The sequence below is a fragment of the Podarcis raffonei genome, chromosome 6 (genome assembly GCF_027172205.1).
Source record: "Podarcis raffonei isolate rPodRaf1 chromosome 6, rPodRaf1.pri, whole genome shotgun sequence".
NCBI lineage: Eukaryota > Metazoa > Chordata > Lepidosauria > Squamata > Lacertidae > Podarcis > Podarcis raffonei.
This window is the reverse complement of record NC_070607.1, coordinates 36,757,761-36,780,448: the sequence shown is the minus strand read 5'-3', so window position 1 is coordinate 36,780,448 and position 22,688 is coordinate 36,757,761. Positions and strand designations below refer to the sequence as shown.

The 22,688-nt window shown below is 39.3% G+C and overlaps 1 protein-coding gene across 4 annotated transcripts; it reads left to right on the top strand.

Annotated features, from left to right (window-relative positions):
- The first annotated feature begins 937 nt into the window (after positions 1–937).
- On the top strand, positions 938–21,110 carry SRSF11 (serine and arginine rich splicing factor 11). 4 transcript variants are annotated; one of them, XM_053392090.1, is made up of 13 exons: positions 938–1,265; positions 4,959–5,092; positions 9,285–9,394; positions 11,148–11,240; positions 13,109–13,141; positions 14,061–14,110; positions 15,064–15,191; positions 16,409–16,490; positions 16,948–17,079; positions 17,247–17,336; positions 18,146–18,241; positions 19,541–19,679; positions 19,797–21,110. In XM_053392090.1, the coding sequence occupies exons 1-13, from the start codon at positions 1,138–1,140 to the stop codon at positions 19,986–19,988; spliced, it is 1,407 nt and encodes a 468-aa protein (XP_053248065.1). In that variant the 5' UTR covers positions 938–1,137; the 3' UTR covers positions 19,989–21,110. The 4 variants fall into 4 exon arrangements, with proteins under 4 accessions (XP_053248065.1, XP_053248064.1, XP_053248067.1 ...); XM_053392089.1 differs by having other exon boundaries at positions 939–1,265; positions 19,794–21,110; XM_053392092.1 differs by lacking the exon at positions 13,109–13,141 and having other exon boundaries at positions 939–1,265.
- The last annotated feature ends 1,578 nt before the right edge of the window (positions 21,111–22,688 follow it).

Below are 22,688 nucleotides of genomic sequence, written 5' to 3'. Positions count from 1 at the left end.
TTATAAACGAAATTCCGACTCTAGGAATAACTTTATACATGAGCAACTCAGGCTAGTATCTGACGAAGTAAGACTGTAGTCCACAATGTGCGGACATTGGGTTGCACCATTATTTATTTCCAGATTCGATAAGCATCGGATGTTTTTTACAATCCCAGTGTGGGAAACAAAGTAATGACAATCAAAGGAGCAAAACGAGATACAAACATTGCAAAAATCATATAAACAGGTCCGACGAACAACTCAACATTTCTATTATAAGGTTAAACAAGCAAGCTACAGCAACAAAATTGCTATTACCAATTTAACCAAATACTCAGGTATAAAGAAACAAATCATTCAGACTGAATAAACAACCAATGGTCTTAGCAAACCCCTCTGTTCCCTCTCACACAGAGGGCGTGCAAAGAGATTCTCTCATTCTGTTGCTTTTGAGCTAACTTAGCATGCATCTTCCCCCTACCCTTAATAAATACTTAGTCCAACTTTCTGTCTAATGGCTGCTAAACAACCCAAGGAGCTTGTAATGCGAATGGACCCTGCTGCAAATTAAACACACAGAGAGATAAACAGATAGAGATAAGACTTGTTCACTCCAGTTAGTCCTGTCCAAAGCCAGGCAACCCTGCAGCTCACAACCCCAGCGCCAAGTAGCTGCCTTAGTAAATAGCAAAGCGTTCAACGTGACACGCCTCCGCAGAAAACCTAAGCGCGATTACCGCTTCGAAACCAAAGGCACATCCGAGGCATGCGCAACAAAGTGTTCTATGGAACCCATACACACACGCGCGCCGCGCAAAGAATCAGCGGGAGTGGGCATGCGCAAGACGCTAGTTCTGCGTGTCTACCGCGGCTGGGCGGCTCGCTTTGAGCAGGCGCAGGACTGAAAAGGCTCTTGCGCCGAGGAGGAGCGGGGTAGGGCCGCGGAGGATTGTGGGATATTGCGGCCCAGGCTGGTTGGTGGCGAAACGATCGCTCGGCGGCGGTTAGTTGCGTGCGTGACGGGACTGCGATAGCTCGACGGGAAGCGCTGAGGGACACAAGGAGGAGGCCACCGTCCGGTTCTCCAGGGTCGTGGCGACCCCCTCTCCCCTCGATGTGTTTGTAGCGACGGGGGCAGGAGGAGGAGGTAGCGCGATGGCTTCAAGCAGCGGCACCGACGTGATCCAGGTCACCAACGTCTCCCCGAGCGCCAGCTCCGAACAGATGCGGACTCTCTTCGGCTTCCTGGGCAAGATCGAGGAGTTGCGCCTCTTCCCTCCCGAGTGAGTCCCGCGCGGACGCCCCTCAGGGGCCGCTTATGGCCGCCGCAGTCGCGCCTCATACAGGCCTAGGCCTCAGGGTGGCCTAGTGAAGGCCGCGGAGCCTCGCGCTCGGCTGCTTCCGAGCGCGGCGCGCCTACCAGGCCCAAATTGGTGGGGGCGACGACGGAGGAGGAGGAGCAGCTGGGCGCGAGGTTGCGAAGGCCGCCATTCTCAAAACCATGGTCTCGCCTCACCATCTTGCGCTGGCGGAACTACAGTTGTTCCCCCTCGCCATTACACTTCTCTTCAGGGGGCGAAAGCGACGCCATTAGTCGCTTCGCGTTCTTTTCCCCAGCCGCCTCTTTGAGACGTAATTTAAAACGACAAAAGCCGGGTTTGAAGCAGGTAGAAGGGGGTATCGTGGCGAGTACTTCGCCGTGGACCTGCACGGGTTTCTTAACTCCCAAGTTGTTTAAAAGGAAAGGAACAATGGAGTGACTTCTGCCACCACAAGTTAAGATAGCGAAATGTAGAGAAGTTAATCCATAGTGGACTTTGCTGTGTGTAAGGACCGTGCGCTCAACTTCGTTCAGTTCGCATCTGTTTAGGATGTGCTCAAAGATGGTTGCCCCCACCCCGTTTGTAATTGTGCCCAAGCTCCGTGTTTTTGGTTTTTTTCCTAAGCCTAGTGACTGAAAATGCTGAAATCAGCCCAATCTTTCAGCTGAGCGTAATTTATGGAGACAGTAACACATCGAATGATTTATTAAATACACGTGCCGCTCTTCCAGAGGAGCCCAAATTTATATTTTCACCAACAAATGTTCACAATATGTTATATGAACTGTACTGTGAACACCCCTTGAACTTGATACGGGTATTTATTGTATAAAAGGCGCCTTTATTTACACTTCTGGCGAGTGATTTCCCTTACTGGCAATATTTCACTGATGATTTTTGTTACCTGGTTTAGCATGGCCGTATAGTGCAAGTTGCAACGTTACATATACACACTAGCAAGAGGTTTGTGTGACTCCAGTCCCAAATTATGCTATCTACAAACCATTTGTTGTTGTTTAGTCGTTTAGTCGTGTCCGACTCTTCGAGACCCCATGGACCAGAGCACGCCAGGCACTCCTGTCTTCTCTACAAACCATACAGTTTAATTTTTAAAGTTAACATGCACTGATAATGCCGAAAAGCAGTAATCTATACTATCTGCAAATTTTTCAAAAAATAAGGTTATGTTGGTTCTTCTGGTTTGTAAATGAAACCTGGGAGCAGGAGAACATTGGTAAGGCCTCCCCCCTCTAGCGCCTCCATATTATTGCTTTTAGAGTTCTCCAGCAGTTTGAGGGCAAAGATCTGAAGTGGGGAACCTCCTCAGTAAGTGCCCTGCAATGTGCTGTCCTGATTAAAATCCCAAGTACTTTATACACTTTGGTTTTGCAAATGTTAGTCATGTGGAAGTTTAGTTTTAAAAAATACAGTAGACAATGCAAGATTGACTTCAGCCAACCTTCCTTGCTCTAGAGCTCTATTATTTGTCTGATAGAGTGTAAAAACCATGTGTAAATCATATTTATACCTGCTGTGACTAAACAAGGTCTGTTGTCACCACCTGCCACACTTCATTTCTGTGAGCCACATCTGTACATAATGTTAAGTAAATATTAATTCTCAGCCTCATCAGTTAGTGTTTTCTGTGGATTAAACTAAGGCTGCAATCCTATATACCGTATTTTTCGCTCTATAACACGCACCCGACCATAACACGCACGTAGTTTTTAGAGGAGGAAAATCCGTAGGCATGCCACCCGTAGGCATTTCCTCCGTAACACGCACAGACATTTCCCCTTACTTTCTAGGAGGAAAAAAGTGAGTGTTATGGTGCAAAAAATACGGTACTCACTTACCTGAGAGCAAGTCCTAGTGAACTCAGTAGGACTTACTTTAAGTTGATATTAAAGGATTATTTTGTAAGACTGGAATATACGTACACTTGTGAGGGAGTATATTTTAGAAATAGGCAGTAGAATGTGTTTTTCTGGAAAATGTAATAATACTATAAATTGATTGAGATCTTGATTTGACATGTTTGAGTTACAGTTAGTAAATACAACTTTTTAAAAGTATGCATTGTTTCCAAGGCTGCATCAGTTGGGTATCCCCCAACCCTGGAGGGGTGATTAGATTCTGTTGCATGCATGGAAGTCCCTTGCTTCAGCAGAGCTAAGGTGTTGGATCTGGCCCTAGGTCATATTAATCTTACATGCTGAAATACTCTGTTAGGGAAACATTAAGCAAAATGCAATTATGCTGCAATCCTAAGCACACTTATCAGGGAGTAAGCACCGTTAGCTAGAATAGAATTTACTTCAAAATAAGTAAGTACAAGTTCAAACACATTCAAAATTTTACTTGGAGATTGTTTTTATTGGATTCAATTACTCATAAATGTTTTAGGATAGGTCTTGGGAACTCAATAGCATGTACTTCACTTGTTTAAATGTTAAGGAAAGTAATATAGGTTTCACACTTCTCAATATTTAGGACAACAGTATGTTCCATTGAAAGTAAGTGTATCTATGAATTTAAAACTATGAGTCGTATATAATGATATAATTATTTGTTTATTTAAAACACTACTATACCACCCTTCATCAATAATACTGGGGTATTTTAACAGGATAATACTATTCCAATAAGAGCAATACAATAAAATACATTACAGTCCACAGTGGACCAGCCAGATCATTCCCAGGCTCCATATTAACAGCCCACAAATAGGCATTTATTGAAGAGTGAAGAGGTAGGTCTCTAGACAACATTGAAAGCCCATCAGAATTAATGCTTGTTTTATTTTGGGGGGTGGGGAGGCACATACTTAGAAGCTGGGCACAATGATGGGAAAAGCCTTCTTGATAGTCACAAGATGCAGTTCAGCAGACTACAACACAAGTGGGAGGGCTTTATAAAAGTGCTTAGCACTCAGACAAGTCTATGATATCCAACTCCAAAGCTGTTTATATTGAATGTGCTTCTTGTGGATAGTAACCTAGACAAAGTTCATTAAAACTTTAAAATTGCCCAGTTTAACTGATACTAGGTCCATTATTTTACTAATTGATTTCAGGAAGCAGAAGGTGTTTTGTTAGAAGTGAAGAAATGTTCTGTTACATTTCATCCGGGATAAACCTTCTAGCAACCTCTGTGGGTTGAAAAATATGTTTGTTCCAAATTAGCCCAGACTAGGTGCATGACAGAATCCCGTGTCAGTCACCTATTCCTACTTTTGAAATCTTATCTGCAACTAATTTTAGATGGTGAAGGGAAATTGAAATGATGAATTTTCTACCTTTACCACTAGATGTCTCTTCCTCCAGAGATAAAGGTATTGTGCTGCTGCCCAAATGATGCCCTAGTATGGTATACACATCTATTGTGCAGCTGTGTATGACCTTATTTTGTAATAGCGTCTCTTGATTATTATTTTTTTGCATGTAGTGACAGCCAGCAAACCACAATGGTAGTAGAGAAGGCTAATACCCATCAGATCTCTTGCCTCTTGCGGCTGCTTCATTTAATGGCAATGTAGTATAATATGAAAATAAAATACCATTACAACTCACTTTCAGTTTCATCTTCAGTCAAGTAATTCACTGATTTTGTTGGTCTTGCATTTAATATTCTTCCAATTTTTTTCCTTTCTAGTGACTCCCCTTTGCCTGTTTCTTCCCGTGTGTGTTTTGTAAAGTTCCAAGAACCTGACTCCGCAGTTGTGGCTCAGCATCTGACAAATACTGTATTCGTTGACAGAGCGTTGATAGTCGTACCATATGCAGAAGGTTTGTGAATTGTTTAATGATCTATGAAGCCATAGAATAATGGTACTAAATCCTGATGTAGCTTAATAGCATGAAGTTTAGCACGTAAAACATTGAAGCTATTTACCTATTTAAAACCCTTGGTATACTGACACTGCTTGCTTTTATCCAAAAGTGAAACAATTAATTATTCAAGCAAAAGCTGGAACTTGCCTGTCAGTCTTTTTGCAAAGGCATTTAGAATATTGATATGTTTAAGCAGCATTATTTGAATTTTTGTTTCATCAGGCCCCTTCAAGATAAGCAGACTTTTAAAACTGATACATTTAAACAAGATAACTTGCATTAAGTACTTGGCATGTGTTGTCGTATGATTCATTCTCATAGAGAGTGAGTGGAAATGTGCTGCCAGTTACAAGGCAAAGTTCTGTTTACCGTAGTTGATGATAATAATAAAAAAAATACCCTCAGTACAAATTCTGGTACACCAAGGGTTTGATCTCAATTAGACAGAAAATATATCCAAAGGTGCTAAATGAGCACTGGGTGTTAGATCTTATTCCGCGTTTTCTTGTTCAGCCTTGCTATATTTAGAATTTCACTAAATAATAAACTCTTTTCTCTGTTATTTGTGTGTGTGATTTTTGTAGTGGAGAAGGCAAATGCAAAGGCCCTTCCAGATGACTGAAACAGTGGGGTCCTCTGCAGCTACAGGGGATTCTAGACATTAACTAAAGGCCAGCAAGCACTCAAGTCCCCAAGTGTTTTCCTGGTGTAATCACTTGTTAACAACATTTTTTTCTCTTCTTTTTCTTACATTTTTAGGGTGTTACAGTAATTTGAAAACAATGAGCAGGGTTTGGGAACATAATTCAATAATTCAGTACCAAGAAGACTGCTCTTCTAACGAGTTCTATTAAACTTCTGTAGATTTCATCACAACTATTTCAAAGGCACCATTAATTGATAAACTAGTTAAATCGCTTGATTACAGTAAAATATGTGTAGTCTTGCACTTAATTCCTGTACTCACAGGCAGCTGGATCTCATGGAGGTCAGTGGGATTTAAGCAGCCTAACTATGCAAGATTGTAGTGCAAGTCTTACCATTACCTGTTTTTATAAAAATATGTTTACACATTAACAAGGCAGAGGAATATGCAGTGTGCAGACCTGGCAAAGACCTAGTTGTAGGATATTCCTCACTGAAGCTATAAGTAGTGTAAACAACTTTTAATCCTGATCAGTTTTAAATTTCAGAGTAGAATATTTTTAGAATGTAATTGCTTCTGCTTTAGTTTGGACAAAATAACAATTGAGATATAATTGTTCTTGCATGAACATCTACATATCAGGGCCAAACTAGATATGACAGTCTTTGCGTTTAAACATAGACTTTCCCCAGTCACATAGAAAGAGCAGTCTGGAAGTTGATCTAGAACAGTTAAAGAACTGAAGTGCACAGAATCCTTCCTGTGCCTGCAGCTTAACTTCCTTGCAATCTGTCCCTCTGTGTTTTTATCCTTATCTGAGCTCTGATGCTGAAAATATGCTCAATGTTTGCAGAAAGGGGCTGTGGGGAGGTAAGAGCAGGTTGGGGTAGGTTTCAGGGGCTCTCGCAGTTTTGCTTTTATTATTAAAAATGGACCCGGACACCCTTTTTATGTGATTGGGGGAGGACTGCTGCACTCATATCTAGTTTGGCTCTAATAGCAGCAGTCCTGCCCTGTCAATTTCGTTAAGACCTAATTTGGCTCCTACAAAATCACCATGTTTTAAGCGTTTAGTATTTTTATCTTTGAAAATACAATGTTCATTGTGCTAGAAAGATAAATCTGGCACTAAGAAATCAGCCAAATATATCACTTGAGAATCTCCTGAAATTTGTTTAATGCAACTTAAGTAGCTATTATTGTCAGGGCCTCAATTTGGTGGTGTAGGATATGTGTACAGCTGTGTAGTTTGTGCGAGAACTATAATTGTGGACACAGTACTGTATAAGAATACTAGGGTTTTTTCTGTGAACTTGAACTACTTTGTTCTTGCAATTCTTCCATGTCTATGGAATCAAACAAACTACTCATCAGTGGTTCATATTGCAAGAACCCCATTTCTGCTAGGTACTTAAGCATCATTCAGTGAAGTATTTCAAATTGAGTGGGATTGTTCATATGCATTGAACCACATGCTTAAGTACTCTGCTGAATTTAGATCTTGATTTTTAACTAGTGGTGATGGGTTTAACATTACCTAACTGGAAGTATTAAAATACTGCACTGTGCTAATCACAGCTCCCTGTATCACTTACATTCCTGTTCTTTGTGTGTTCATATATCTTGGTGTTGGCTATTGCTTTGTGTTCTAGACTTACACAAAGTTCACGGTAAGGCATAGTACTATAAACTTCACTATGAAATTCAAGGATTTGGAAGGAACTCAGGTATTAACAGTGCCTTTGGGTGGGGTTGTCTAGGTTCTTTGGTTAATGTTTGTTTATTTTGTCTGTTTCTTTTTCTTCATTTCTACACATTCATGCAGTATTTCATGGTTCTAACAAAGCAGCAGTAAAAAACACTTGACGCATGAAAATTAACTGGTGAGGGGCCTCATTGCTTTTTTAAAAATTGTAGTTTTATTTCTGAATAACTTTTTTCCTAAAAATGAGAGGATCAGATGCATGACTACTTAATGGATGCAGATCTTCTATGAGGTGTCTCAGGATAAGAGGATTTTTAGTTAGATGCCAGAAATGTTATAGTTGCACTATTTGTGTGTAAACATAAATAATATCCTCTGAGACATAATTTTGCATGCAAAATTATCCCATAATCTCTATAGATAATGTTTATATTGATGCATTAATGCCCTGTATCTAAATGACCTTCCCCCCTTTTCCCACCATAACTTTTGGTATTGAAATTATGACAGCTCAGTGACAGAAGAAAGATAACAGTGCTGTGTATTATACATTTGTTTATATTATCGGCACTTCTCAGTATAGGTGGAAGGAACCATTACCTTTATTTAACAGTGGTTTTTCTTTTTTGTTGTTGTGTTTTACAGTTCTTTTCCCTGGTTCAGCCTGAACTATATACCAGGCCCTGCTGAAAATACCACCCAACAGTTTTCTTCTGCAGCTTATCCAGTTTCTCTTAAGTGCCCTGTACATATTGTATGTTTTATGATGAGATGCAGTCTTTTTAATATGTATTTCAGAAACGCTACTGGTATTTGCAAATATATAGTACAGTTGTCTTATTGAACTCTCATATTGGGGGCTTGGGCACATTAACAGATTAAGCCATACGTATAGGGCTTTTGCTGTTGGATAAAATTACAACGATGAACATTACTCTTTGTCCCACATTGGACCTCTTTAGTAAGGTTATTCTCTATTCAGGTTAGGCCGTAAAACTAGCCCCTTGCAGCTACAAGGCTGCAGAGCAGAAATTTCTTCTGAAATGGCAATATGCAGCAGCATTCTTGGTATAGTAAGCATGACAAACAGTGGAGCATGTACTTTACTGCACAGGTAAGGAATGTGCCACATTTTAGGCATTTACATAAACACATACACATGGACACATATGCAGAACCTTTATTTGAAGCTCTGTGGAGACCTTCATATCCATGTGACATGTCAGCAAAAGCCCTACATTTTTTCTTACCTTCGCTTAAGATTTACAAAATTGTATGGTAGGTGTAAAAGAAATCATAGTGAACTGTACCATATTATTAACCCCTAAATCAAACTTTTTTTGTCTTGTGTATCTTGATTTTTCTGTGTGCTTTATAGTGAAGCAGCCGACACGAGTCGTTGTTCATAAAACAGCTTTTGAAAGTTGAGAGCACACCCCTGGAGAACCGACTGTGCTTGCTTACGTTTGGTTCATGACTTAAAAATCGAGTACAGGTGATGAAATCTTGGCAGTGTTAACAAACAAGTAGTGTGTATTGTGCTATTTTTTTATTCTAGAACTTAACCTTTTGTAGAGAAAAAGGAACAGTCAAATTTTCACACATTGAAGTTTCATTCTGGCATACAAATTAATGATAAATTATTAAGAGATCAAACATTGTATTATAGCCAACATAAGTACTTGCAGCAAACTCAGGTGGTGTTTCAGGGAGACATTTTCTGGGTGTATTTGTGTGTGTGGTTTTTTAAAAAATCAGTGATGAGTGTCTTCTAATGCAAAGCTGTCTCTCTGCAGGAGTTATTCCTGATGAGACTAAGGCTTTGTCTCTCCTGGCACCAGCTAACGCTGTGGCAGGTCTTCTGCCGGGGGGTGGACTCCTGCCTACACCCAACCCACTTTCTCAGGTAAGTATACATCTTACAAGATGTATAGTAGAATGTACAACTGTATATATCTGTATTTTCTGAGATAACACCCATTGCACCAAAACAATTAGAAAAAATGTAGAACAGGATTGTGGCAGGTAAGAATCCAGATAGCCATGCCTCTCGCTTTAAAGAACTCTCTGGTTTGAAACTTGATTCATGGTTATGCTTTGAAAGATGTCCCATTTATTCATTAAAATATAAAGTGGGAAGACATGCCAGGGGTGGGGAGACTAGCAGTTTTTATAGTTGCAGAAGACTTGTGCAGTCTTCTGGGGTGTCCCCACTTCCAGTATAACAGTGCTGCTTCATGAGCAGTTAGTTGAGAGGATTAGCTGGCTGCGTAACAAGGTTGAAGAAAGACAGTTTTCAGGCAGGCAACAAGAACTGTCACACTAACACACAGTGTGATACTGGTAATGATACTCTTATTTCTCACACAGCCTCCACAATACTTTCCCTGGACTAGGACTGTACTGTGGAGCCTGAAGTTAATGAAAAAAGCTCTCTAGCTTCAGAAGTCCCAGAAGAGGAGTATTCTAAAAGCTAACTGTAGAGATTTTCATCAAAGCTATACAGAAGAAATCTCTGCTGTAGGTTTCAGAAAACTGCTTTCTTGGGGCTTCCAAAGGTCAATCTAGTCCTGCCCATGTTTTCTTGGATAAAACCCCTAAAATAGGTCTGTAGTCAATAAGTTTAGCAGCGCCAGATCCTGTCCATAATGGGATCTTGTTAATAGTGTACAAGTAGTTTTAGTAGCAAGGCCGGCATTGAGCATAGGCTTGACCCTGTGCCATATGGTAGTACGTCTGTTGCAGGCTAGAATGCCACAGAACCCAGCAACGTAACCACAGCTGCCTCTTAAACTTATTTTAAACTTGTTAGCATGCTGTTGGTTAGACATCCATGAACTAGGACTGTCACCTGATTAAGTGATTAAACTTACTTTAATTGTACAAGTTGCTGTTAGCTAATCAATTGATTAAATCTGCACCTGCATAGATCAGTAGTTCTTAAGAAGCAGAGCATGTTTTATGGATCAGGTTACTTGGAAGTAAGTCCCAATGATGCAGACAATTAGTCTTCTTGGAAGTGCACATTGTGACACCTTGCCTTTGTGGCAGGGTGGTTTACTCGTCCTCTTTCCTTTCAAAGACAACAATTTCAACAGGTGAGGTGAAGACTAGAAATTGCACCAGTGCACAAGAGTTATGAGTTGCATGCATGCATCTTTCCTTCTATCACCTGCTGATTGGAGAGGAGGGAAATGTCAGAACATTAATTTCTAAAGTTAATCAGGGACTTAACTAATTTGAAAATCTTAACTCAATTAATTAGGTTAATTAATCAAACTTTGCATTCCTAACTAGGACACACATGCTAGATAACAGGGAGTGATAGTATATATGCTTTGCAGAAAGCTTAGATTCAATCCCCAGAATCACTATTCAGGTAGCAGATAACAGGAAATACTTTTTCATATGCTGGAGAGCTGCTATGATTTAACATAGAAAACGCTAGGTTAGAATTATAGTAGTCTTACCCCTGTGTAAGTCAGCTTCTTATGTCGCTTCATATTAATGTGCTGCAAGTCATTTTACAGCACTACTTGAACGTTATGCAGAACAGTTCAAAACTATTCCTTGCCTTGTGCAGATGGTGGAAGCTGTTTTCTTGATTGTACATTCTGGTATAATATGATGTCTACTTCTGTTGATTCTCTTTATTATAGATTGGTGCTGTTCCCTTGGCTGCTTTAGGAGCTCCAACTCTTGACCCGGCCCTGGCTGCTCTAGGGCTTCCTGGAGCAAATTTAAACTCGCAGGTATATTGCTTGTGTTACAGTCACATACACTTACGTTTATTTTTAATTTGTGAATTTAACGGGGGGGGAGGAAAAAAATAAATATATAAGCATAATTTTTTGAAAACGAAAAATATTATTAATGTATACCAAATGTATACCACCATCAGTGCACCTTAAGGGTACAGTAGCCATCAGTGCAGCCATCTTGTGTCAATAATCCAAATATATACCCACACGAAATTGGTGTCTGTAAGACATATGTTCAGATATAGCCAGGGCAGCGAGGTCCTCAGACCATTACATGCAGATAGCAGGTGTTTATCGTTTAAGGCTTGCAGTATAAGTCTTTCAGCAACTAAGGGCTCGCAGTATCCATTTTTTGGTTGTGCCTTTAATTTCTGTACTGTGGGAATATAATTTCAAAGTACATGAGCACCTGCAATTATAAAGTATTTTGCCACTACAAAATTGATATGGACAGCAACTTCAGACCACTGGAGAAGTTCATACCATACCATACAGTGGTGCCCCGCAAGACGAATGCCTCGCAAAACGAAAAACGCGCAAGACGAAAGGGTTTTTCGGTTTTTGCGTCGCTTCGCTAGATGATTTTCCCTATGGGCTTGCTTCGCAAGACGAAACGTCTTGCGAGTTTGTTTCCTTTGTTCCTTTGTTTCCTTGTTTTCTTAAAGTCGCTAAGCTGCTAAGCCGCTAATAGCCGTGCTTCGCAAGACAAAAAAACCGCAAGACGAAGAGACTCGCGGAACGGATTAATTTCGTCTTGCGAGGCACCACTGTATGTCTCAATGAGGTATTTTCAGCATTACACCTCCATCCAGTATTATCTGTAATAGACAGTGCCTTCCTTTACAGATGTTGTAGAGTGCAGCATACCTGGAATATTAATTTTTGCTGTATCAATCTAAATTTCAAATCTAAAGAAACATTTCATATTGATTTTGAAGCATTTTTTATTTGTTTAGGCTCTACTATATACTGCTTTGGACACTATATACTGCTTTGATCTAGAATTTAATGAAACTGATACTTAACCAAGAACATTCAGCAATGAGTTAAACATGATTTTACATCAAGCATTACACCTCCAGTATAAAAATTACAATAATTAGTCTTTCTATTATTTCTATAGATTTGTAGCTATCTCCCCAAGCCCCATTTGTTTAGAGACTCCATGGAATTTACATTTGTTTAGTCCTGCAGGGTTCAAACTCTGCTTTTTAACATCATGAAAATGCAAGATTTGAGATCCAGTGTCATTGATACCCAACACTATTCCTTCATTTCATATAATACAGATGAAGCAGTTGATTTGTTAAATCTTTATCTCAGCCCAGTAATGGATCAGGGCCTATAAAGCTAAATCCGGACAAAACATTTGGTGAAACTTTGGTCTTTATCATTACTCATGTTCATATGACCCATTTGATATATAAAACACAGGGTAGCACTACCCACTGGCAGAGTTTCTTGTTGTATATATTTTATTTTGCTTTAAAAGTTTTATTTGATGGAGATTTTCTTAAATAAATGAAATGGATTGTGTGTTTAAAATCGTACAGTCATACCTCAGGTTACAAACACTGCGGGTTGCGCGTTTTCAGGTTGCAGACTGCGCCAAACCCGGAAGTACCGGAACAGGTTACTTCTGGGTTTCAACGCATGTGCAGAAGTGCCGAATTGTGTCACATGCGTGTGCAGATGCAGCGCTGCGGGTTGTGAACGTGCCTCCCGCACGGATCGCGTTCACAACCCGAGGTATGACTGTATTCATGTGGCCTGTCCTCAAAGCCAAAGTTTTGCAAGAGTTAGTTATTGTTACTTCATCAGCATATTCTGTATTATGAACTCTTACTCATTCTCTTTAGGGGTTCTCTCTACTCAAACAGGGCATCACGCAGGCAAGCTCTATATTTATATCTATGGTCAATTGACCCCCACTCTCCTATTTCCTAGTGTGGCTAGATTTGATTAGATTTGCTTACCTTTAAAAATTTTGCAGATGAAAATTGCTGGAATCTTTAGAGTCGCATACCTATCTATTATAAAGGTTATGTAGAAAACTTGTAATCCGGAGCAAAATTTCTAAAGTGTGAGTCTCAGTAAACTCAGTGCAACTGATTTCACACTAAACAGATTAGGATTATGTTGCACTGGCTAACTTTAAAAGCCCATAGCTATCCACCATTGGAGTTCACACTTGGGGGTAACACAACTTCTAAGCAACTATCCACCTTGGAGACTAGCTATATAAGAACTTTTGACCAGTAGTCAAGCTTAATATATAATGTAGCTTGTAAAATAAAACTATAGGCACAATTGAGAATTAAATGTGCATTGCAACTTTAAAATCTAACATTACTGACAAGAACCACATCTGTCAATTAGATTAAAGTACCATTAATGTTTAGAAAACAATTGCTACAAACATAGAAAAAGTTTAGCTTTGCTCTTTTCACTCAACAGCTTAACTGTTAAACCCTTGGCATTTTAAACAAACAGTAAAATAAAGACCAGTTCTTCAGCAAACTGGACGCTCTCAATCAATGCAGTTGAGAATTAAGAGTGCTGACATTAACCACTACAGGTCAGAAAGAAAATTGCTGTTCTATGCCTGGAACACTGTGACCCTATCAGAGAACATTAGGTGACTACTTCCATGAGACACAGAATTTTTTTTGCATATTCGCTTCTTTAATCTGCAAATGTCTGCTCATTTGGGTTAGATTTAGGGGCTGTTTGGATATTCTTTCCTTCCCTTCTGCAAATTTTCGACTTCTTTCAATGTTAAAAGCAATTTTTGATTAATTTTCTTTACAGTCTCTTGCAGCAGATCAACTACTAAAGCTTATGAGCACAGTGGATCCAAAGTAAGTTTCAATTTTGATGTTTAAACTGTATCATATTATAAAATAAATTTATAGGACACTTCATATGCTTAAAGCCATTGAAGCAGTGTAAAAGATAAAAAGAGAGTAAAACACACCTGGAGAATGGCAGTGCATGCACATCATGATAAACCATAATTAATGGTTTACTGTGTACATATGATTTTCCCTCTGCTTCTCCCACAGTCTGAGTGGGAGCAGCAAACCATAATCCCTGGTTTAGCATTACATCCAAATAAAGGATCATGGTTTATTTGGGTGAAGCAAACCATGATTCTCAGTTCAGATGTAGCGCTAAGCCAGGGATCATGCTTTGCTGTTCCATTCACACTACAGGAGAGAGGAACAAATTGGGGGCTGTCTTGGCATTCATGATAAACCATTAACTATGGGGCAGTGTGATCCATGCTCATAGGAAACGGAGGTCAGTTTGTAGAGAGCCTCTAGAGTATTTTTATTGTGGAAACCAACATCTTTTATTACAGAGGAAGCAACATTTTTTAAGGCCTATTACGTTGCCAGTTCTTAACTTGTCTTTTTGCTTTTAATGGTTATATTGAAGTTTTGATTTTGTATTTTTGGTCAATTGAGTTGAATATACGTACTAGCTACCTATTCATCCAGATTTGGATAAACAGAGATGGGGAGCAGGACCCACTCTATTGGTTTTACTAAGATGCTTCTCTTCCTTTGGTTTTTTTGTCTCCCGCCATGATTTTAATCCCAACTGCATACAAACTTTGAAACTTTTAGAATTAGTGCCCATGTTTGATTGAGCCATCAATCAAATGTTTTCTTACCATCACTTTTTCCTTTTGTGTTGTGTCGTGTTATGAGCCTATGGGTGGGGACTCCTGTTTTATTAATCATCTGTCAGTTCCTTTGTTACCATTTTCAATGTAAATGGGAGTAAATGATATATTTTTGGTTTCTAGGCTGAACCATGTAGCTGCAGGTCTCGTTTCACCAAGTCTGAAAACAGATACCTCCAGTAAAGAAATAGAAGAAGCCATGAAACGAGTACGAGAAGCACAATCCCTGATTTCTGCTGCTATAGAGCCAGGTAAACTGATCTTGACTGTCTTTCTTGCATTACAAAAACTACTTGTTAGAATGCCAATGACATCAAATTCTGCAGGATGGTAAAAATGGGGGCATGGGATTGAGAAGAGCTCCAAGAGATCTATCCAATGTCAATGAATGGGCATGAATTGTTAAATGCTGTTCAGTGGAAGAAAGTATAAAGTGAGGCGAATTGGTGCTATCTTTGTCCATATGCTGATAGGTTCTGAACTGGCAATGGCTGACCTGAAAAGATATTATGTAGTTGTTGTGAGTAGCTCCATGGAAAAGATCAACTCAGCATGCAACAGTTGTGAAAGGCAAATTTTGTGTTACGAATAGTTTAGAAAAAGAGACCATAATGATTTCATACACCTGTGGTGTCACCACACTTGGAAGACTCTGCAGCCCTAGTCTCAAAAAAGGATATCATAGAGCAGAAAAACATGATGCCCATCAAAATGGGCAGTTCTTCTATAAAGAAATATGATGTATGGAGCTATCTGGTTTAGCAAAAACGACGAATAAGGAAGAATGTGATAGAGGTGTATAACATTTATGCGTGAAGTAGAGTTTTTTTCATTGTGGGGTCATCCAGCAAAACTGAATGCTGGGTGATTCAGGACTTACAAAAGGCGGTACTTCACACATGGTGATGGCTAGCTACTAACTTAGAGGGCTTAAAAGGGCAAATAAATTCATGAAGGATAAGGATATCAGTGGCTACTTGTCATGATGGATGTATGCTACTTCCTAGATCGGCAGCAGTATGCTCCTGAAAATACCACTTGCTAAGTAACACCACTAGGAAGCCTTTTGTTCACATGCCCTGCTTATGGGCCCCTCATAGGAAGCAAATAGACTTCTGCAGATGATCGGATCCTGCGCTAAATAAACCTTTGATGTGATACAGCAGGGCAGCTCTTAAGATCTCAGCGTTGAACAAAACTTTGGCCTGCTCGTAGATTTTAGGCACTTTGGCTTTTAAAAAAATCTTTTGAAAGTTCCTCATCCCTTAATGAATGTAAACTTGCAATTTCATAGAATGGTTGTGTTAAAGAATTCAGATGTAGGAATTGATGGTTTTTCTCTCTTGAGTAAAAAAAAAACCTCATTCACTTTCAGCTTTTTGTACAGAGTGCCCCCTAAGGTGGGCAGCCAAACATAGATGTCATATGATAATGAAAGGATTGCAACTTTTTAATATTTTAATTCCAGATAAAAAAGATGACAAGAGAAGGCATTCAAGATCCAGATCACGTTCAAGAAGGAGGAGAACTCCATCTTCTTCTAGACACAGGTAAAATTTAGTGAGGTGGGATCATTGACAGTCCAAAATCAAAGTGCTTTAGGATATTTCTCTTGTTAGGCTCCTTTATAAATATATGACAATAGAAAAGAGTTTTGTGTATCTAGGATTTGAAAGTGAGTAAAAGGGCAAACTTTTACCAGGTTATGGGTGAAATTACATTGCACAGAACATGTTCTCAAACCCTGATTATATCCTTGATTCAACATATTAAGCTGCATTTCTTGAATATTAAAACTAACAATTTAGCATGGTTGGTGCTGGAAAGAGTTGCATCAAAAGATGGCCACAATTATTGTGAAGGTAACTTTTCTAACTTTTAAGGTAACTTTTAAGGTCAACTTCATTGAGATAAATTGAGAAGTTGGTTATGGGACAACTCAATCACAGTAAGTAAAGTACAGTACAATACAGTAAGATGAATATTAAATATTGTTCTGTTCAATAGACGGTCAAGAAGCCGATCAAGGAGACGATCTCACTCAAAATCAAGAAGCAGGAGACGATCTAAAAGTCCTCGACGACGGAGGTCGCATTCCAGAGAGCGTGTTCGAAGGTCTCGGAGCACATCCAAACCCAGGTAATCCCTAGAAACTTAGTACATCCTTCAATACGAAAAGTATCAGAATTACAATCTTGGCTATTAGAAAGTCAGAGTTATAGCTACAGGAGTTTGATAAATTCATCATGCAAGAACAGTGAGAGAGCTAATCTGCTTGTACCTTTTTTATCTAATTGTTTTTTTAGAGACAAAAAGAAAGAAGAGAAAGAGAAGAAACGGTCTAAAACTCCACCAAAGAGTTACAGCACAGCCAGACGATCCAGAAGCACAAGCAGGTGCCGTATAATCTATAAACTTGTATTTACTTTGCAAAAGTAATTGTGCATATCCTGCTGCATCAGACCAAAAGAGGGTTATATAATATCAAAGAAAAGCATTTTCTTTGAACTACAGGGCTTCACATAACGAAGATAATGTAAAACAAACTTAATGAGTTCATTTATGTAAGTTTTCACTGTTTTGAGAGCCAGCAGACCCATTTCATGCAGGCATCTTGCAGTCTGAACTGTAGGTAGGCAGGTTGCTCTTTCCTATACACATAGCCCCCTTTTACTTTCCATTTCTAAGGAGTAACAAAACCATAGGGTTGTATCTGACACTGTGTGAGCAGAAAGCAAGCTGATGTGAGAGATCTTTACCTTCCCTTCCTCACCCCATACCTTCTCCCTGAAAATCCTGTCCAAGGGTCAGCTGTCCCCCACACACCCAACCAAGAAAGGCGATAGTTATTCTTTATTGACAAAAGCTCGCACTTACAGCAGCTCCTAAGCTGCACCAGAAGCATACAAACGCTTCTAGTGTTTACGTAGCTGGTATTAACTTCCCCATGTTTGTGCCCCAGTGGAGCAGTTGAAGCAACAGTGGGACCATGCGCCCTCCCCCCAGGCTTATGTATCCTCATTTGACGGAGTACACACACGCAACCTAAGACTTCTCTTGCACAGAAGTCGTTGCTGTACCTCCCTCTTCAAGACCCTCCTGGTTCTGTATAGACAACATGGGTATGATGGGGATGTTAAAGTGATACTAAAAAACAATGGAGATGTTTATTTGAAGGCATCTTGACTTCTCTTATTAATTATAGAGAAAGACGGCGCAGAAGAAGCAGAAGTGGATCTAGGTCACCTAAAAAGCCCAGGTCTCCCAAGAGAAAGCCGTCCAGGTCTCCTTCACCAAAAAGGTTTGTTTGTTTAACAAATCCATAAACTGTAGACTTCTGCTTTGGACACAGTGAGGACACAGTGAGAAGGCAGCTGTCTCATTGTTGCAAGGAAATCCTTGGAGCATGTTATTTTGTTAATAAGTGTACTTAGATTACCATGACTGTGGCCATTTGAGCAAACAATGGTATATACTGGGATATGTTAAAAGGATTATAGCTTTTATTATGTTATTTTTATAAATGTTCTTTGCTATATAACATCATGTCAAAATTGGTGACCATATAAGTTGTAGAATTTCCTCTTTTTTATATCTGTACACATCTTGGTTTATTTAGTGTCTCCATTGTTTTCCTACTTTATGGTTAATTAGCGGCTAGTGCCTGATGCTGCCTGTGATTTTTTAGAAACAAAAAATACTGTGTTTTTGAAAGGAACAGTGTAGTTTGTGAGTTGGACCTATCACACCCAAAATTGGGTGGAATAATTTCTTAGTCTACCATCTTGATTCAGAATGGCACCCAGAACCCTTGTGGTGATTCTGGTAATGGTAATTTGAGAGGTGGCCGAAGCTATGTCAAAATGGCCAAAGTCACACTAAAGTGATGTTTCAGTCCACCATCTTGATTCACAACGGTGCCAAGTAGCAACGAAGTCTGCTGTCCCGCCGAAGGAACCCTCATGCTAAGTTTGGTGATGATATTGCGAGAAGCAACCAAACCTGTGCCAAAAATTGAAGAAGTGACATTTCTCTCTGCTGACTTGATTTAAAATGTCAACCAGCACCCAAACATTTACAAAGATCACTATCCCCACTTTGTTTGGCAATGATATCTCAAGAGGCAGCTGCACCTATAGAGAACAGACGGACAGACAAATCCCTTTCCAAAACATAAAATAGTTTAAAATTTTGGGCTGAGAAGGTATTTTAAAAACTAAAATCAGATTGATAGGAGGGCTTGTTACATTCATTTTAGTGCTTGTAGCCAATACGGTTGATATTTTTGTGTGAATAATTTGATATACTTCTAAGGAGAGTGGAATTGTTTGGATGGGTTTTAGTAAACTAGCTTTTATAGAATTATGGGCAAGAGTAAATTTCTTTAGCTTGAATCTGAATATTACCAACAGATCAGTCCAGCAAAAATCTCACCCCTCGGCAGAACCAGTTTTGGATTTACAGCTTGCCATAACCATACTTTTTGTTCAAATTTGGCTTCTGGCTACTTGAAGGGGGGCAGGGAGGAGAACTGAAATATATCACTGATCCTACAAAATGCCTATATTTCTCAGTTTCTTGAATTATCTTACTGCCTTAGGCACAAAAAAGAGAAGAAAAAGGATAAAGACAAGGAGAGAACCAGGGATGAACGCGAGAGGTCAACAAGCAAGAAGAAAAAGAGTAAAGACAAAGAGAAGGATCGAGAGAGAAAGTCAGAGAGTGACAAGGATGTCAAAGTATGCTTTAAAAATCTGTTTTGTTTGTTTGTGCAATGCCCTACTTAATCCTAGAATCCCAAGAGCCTTTAAGCATGTCTTACATATTTTGCTTTGTTTTTTATCTTGGCAAAGCAGGTCACAAGGGATTATGATGAAGAAGAACAAGGCTATGATAGTGAAAAAGAGAAAAAGGAGGAGAAGGCAGCAGATTCTACTTCCCCAAAACATAGGGAGTCACCAGCCGAAAAAGGGAGCGGAGATACAACAAGGGAGTCCAAAGTCAATGGGGATGATCATCATGAAGAGGATATGGATATGAGTGACTGAATATTGCCTTGGCAGTGAAAACAGTTGCCGACATGCATCAGTGTCATTCCTGTGTGATTCCTTTATGCTGTACTTGTTTAACCTTTTAAGCTAGATGTACACAGCTGTAACTATAACTGGTTGTAAAGCTCCTGATATTAAATAATTACATCAAAAGCTTTAGAGAAAGTGATGTCTGGGTTTCCATTCTTGTTATTGACCAAACTGAATTGAGTAGCCCAGCAGTTCTTATTAAACTTGGTGCTGCTTTTTTCATTTTTGAGCAAAAAGCTGCATGCATCTTTGGCAGGCATGGACTGTTTGTGTTGTATGATCTTTTTAGTAAACCAGCTCACCTACAATAGTGTTTCTAGAGTTTGATTCATTTGCGGTAATAGAGCAAAATAGGGAATGCACTGGCTGCATGTTAACTGTGGCAAGAACATCCTCATCTCCTACAACATGGTGGATCTACTAAGGGTCTTAAATGTAGACAAAGAAACTAACATTAGCTTCATCTGGAAACAAAGGTTCTGATAGAGATAGATAACCTTTTTAGCCTTGTGGCTAAATCTTTTTGTTGTGGATTTGTTTGGCTTTGGCAAGGTTGAAATGCACTAGCCTTTTTTGATGCCCAATGTAAGGTGAACTTTGAGTCTAAATCCTTCTCAGGTGGTGTGTTTGATTTTTGACAACTTGGACTTCTTGAGATAGTAATGCAAAACTTCTGTAAGACAGGAGGGAGTGAACCTTGTGTAGTTAGTTCTTCATAACCTGCGTTTATTTCATTTTGTTTGTATGTGTAAAAACCCTGCAAAAAAGGATAGTGCATTTAAAAAAATTGAACTTCATGATAATTTTAAAACATGATGATTTTAAAACAAGTCTACTTGATAATGTACTTGATCGCAAGTTGTATAAACTAATAAATTTGTGTTACAGTCACTGAAGTAGTAACCTTTTGCACACAGTGATTTCCTGTTATTATGCAAAGTAGTTGGGCAACCTCTTTTAGTTCTGGACGTTTTTGGAGCATTTACTTTTGTGCTGGTAAAAACAAAAGTAGGCTACAGTCTGTGCCATGTTGATGTACAGTTTCTGAAATTGTTTTACAAGACTTTGATAATAAAACCCTTAAATATACACTTGTATTTGTACTACAGTGTACATGTATCTATTTATGCTATTGATTTGTATGCCATTACCTCACTTGTCTCCTATTCACGTTTCCACTTTGGAGCAGGCATAAACTGATGCATAACTCTGCTTCCAGGCATTTCCCACATTACTTTGGGAATGGGAGAACAAACAAAAAAAGTGTTACAGCAAGTCCTTAAAAGAGGAAATATACAATGTAGTCTAAAGCTTTCGTTATCACTGGAATGTCAACTCCTGTATTTCTATTTTTTAAAAGTGGGAAAATAAGGTAACATCCAAGTGCCATTCATTCTGAATGCCAATCTGTCAAAGAAAACTTGCTCTGATAACCAGTGGAGGCTGATAGAAGTTACATGTTAGTAACCATATTGGGTGGGTAACCTGTGACCCTCTAAATGCTGTTGCACTCTCAACTCCCAGCAATATGGCTGGGGGTTAGGATGATGGAAATTGTAGTCCAACATCATGTGGAGAGTCACAGGTTAGCCATGCCTGACCTACATTATTTGTTTGAATTTTATAAATTTAACACAAGTAGCATATGAAAATGACATTTTTCCACAGGTGTTTTACAGTGAAAATTGCTATTTAGAATAACTTCTTAGAATTTATGGATATGTAACTTTCTAAATAACTGTGAGGTATTTTCTCAATATAGTGAAGTATATAAAGAATGTCTCCCAGCCTTTTTTTTTCCTAGAAAAAATGTAACCTTACCCTCAGAAGATAATGAAGCGCTCTTGTCTTTAGATAGCTCCACTGATGAGTATGTGCTGGAAGTCTCGGTTAATTGTTGTGGTTATTTGTGACTATACAAAGCAATTCAAAAGCAATCCATTTATGCTGAGGTCTCAAAAGTAAATTGAAACTGTTTTGGCGCTCCTAAGGGCCAAACTAGATGATGCATTAAATGTGATTGTAGTTTCACACCTTCCCAAGTTTTGTTTTTTGAAAAATAGCTATATGATGGGGAACTAGTCTAGGAATGCAGAGAGGAGATGCATAACATTTTCCCCAAACTGTGTGCACACAAAACACACAGCTGTTAAGGGTGGAAACTGCTTCTTTTCTCTGTCGAACAGCTTAGGGGTCATCATTGGGTCTCCAATGCCTTTATTTATTTAGACATGCAAATATGATTCATTGTTTTTAAACGTCTTTTTTGGCCCCTTGGCGAGCTTGTGAAAAATGGAATAATAAAAAAAGCAAGTGACTCAGAACCTGCATATAGAAATAAGTGTGGCTCAGATGTAGACTGACTATATACTTCTGTAAAGCAGCATGCACACTGATGCAGCATTCCTGAAGCTGGTGTATCCTGAGCAAAGTTGTCTGCAAAACAGTCGTTTTTTGGCGTTTCCCCAAGAATCAAAATTCATTCTGGTCTATGTCAAAGCTGACCTTCAATCCCGTATAGACCATGACCTCAAGTTATGACAGCAGTTATGATACAATCTCCTGAAGCACATGGTAGCTGCTAATCCAGCACCATTCCACACAGGTGCTGTGAGAGGGAGGTCCTGGCATATGCAGCTTGTCACCTCTTGGGCAACGTGAAAAGGG

Coding starts and splice junctions, on each gene's coding strand:
- SRSF11 (XM_053392089.1), top strand. CDS start 1,138: ATGGCTTCAAGCAGCGGCACCGACGTGATCCAGGTCACCAACGTCTCC. Junction 9,395..11,147: donor CACCCAACCCACTTTCTCAG/GTAAGTATACAT, acceptor TCTTTATTATAG/ATTGGTGCTGTTCCCTTGGC. Junction 17,337..18,145: donor CGATCCAGAAGCACAAGCAG/GTGCCGTATAAT, acceptor TATTAATTATAG/AGAAAGACGGCGCAGAAGAA.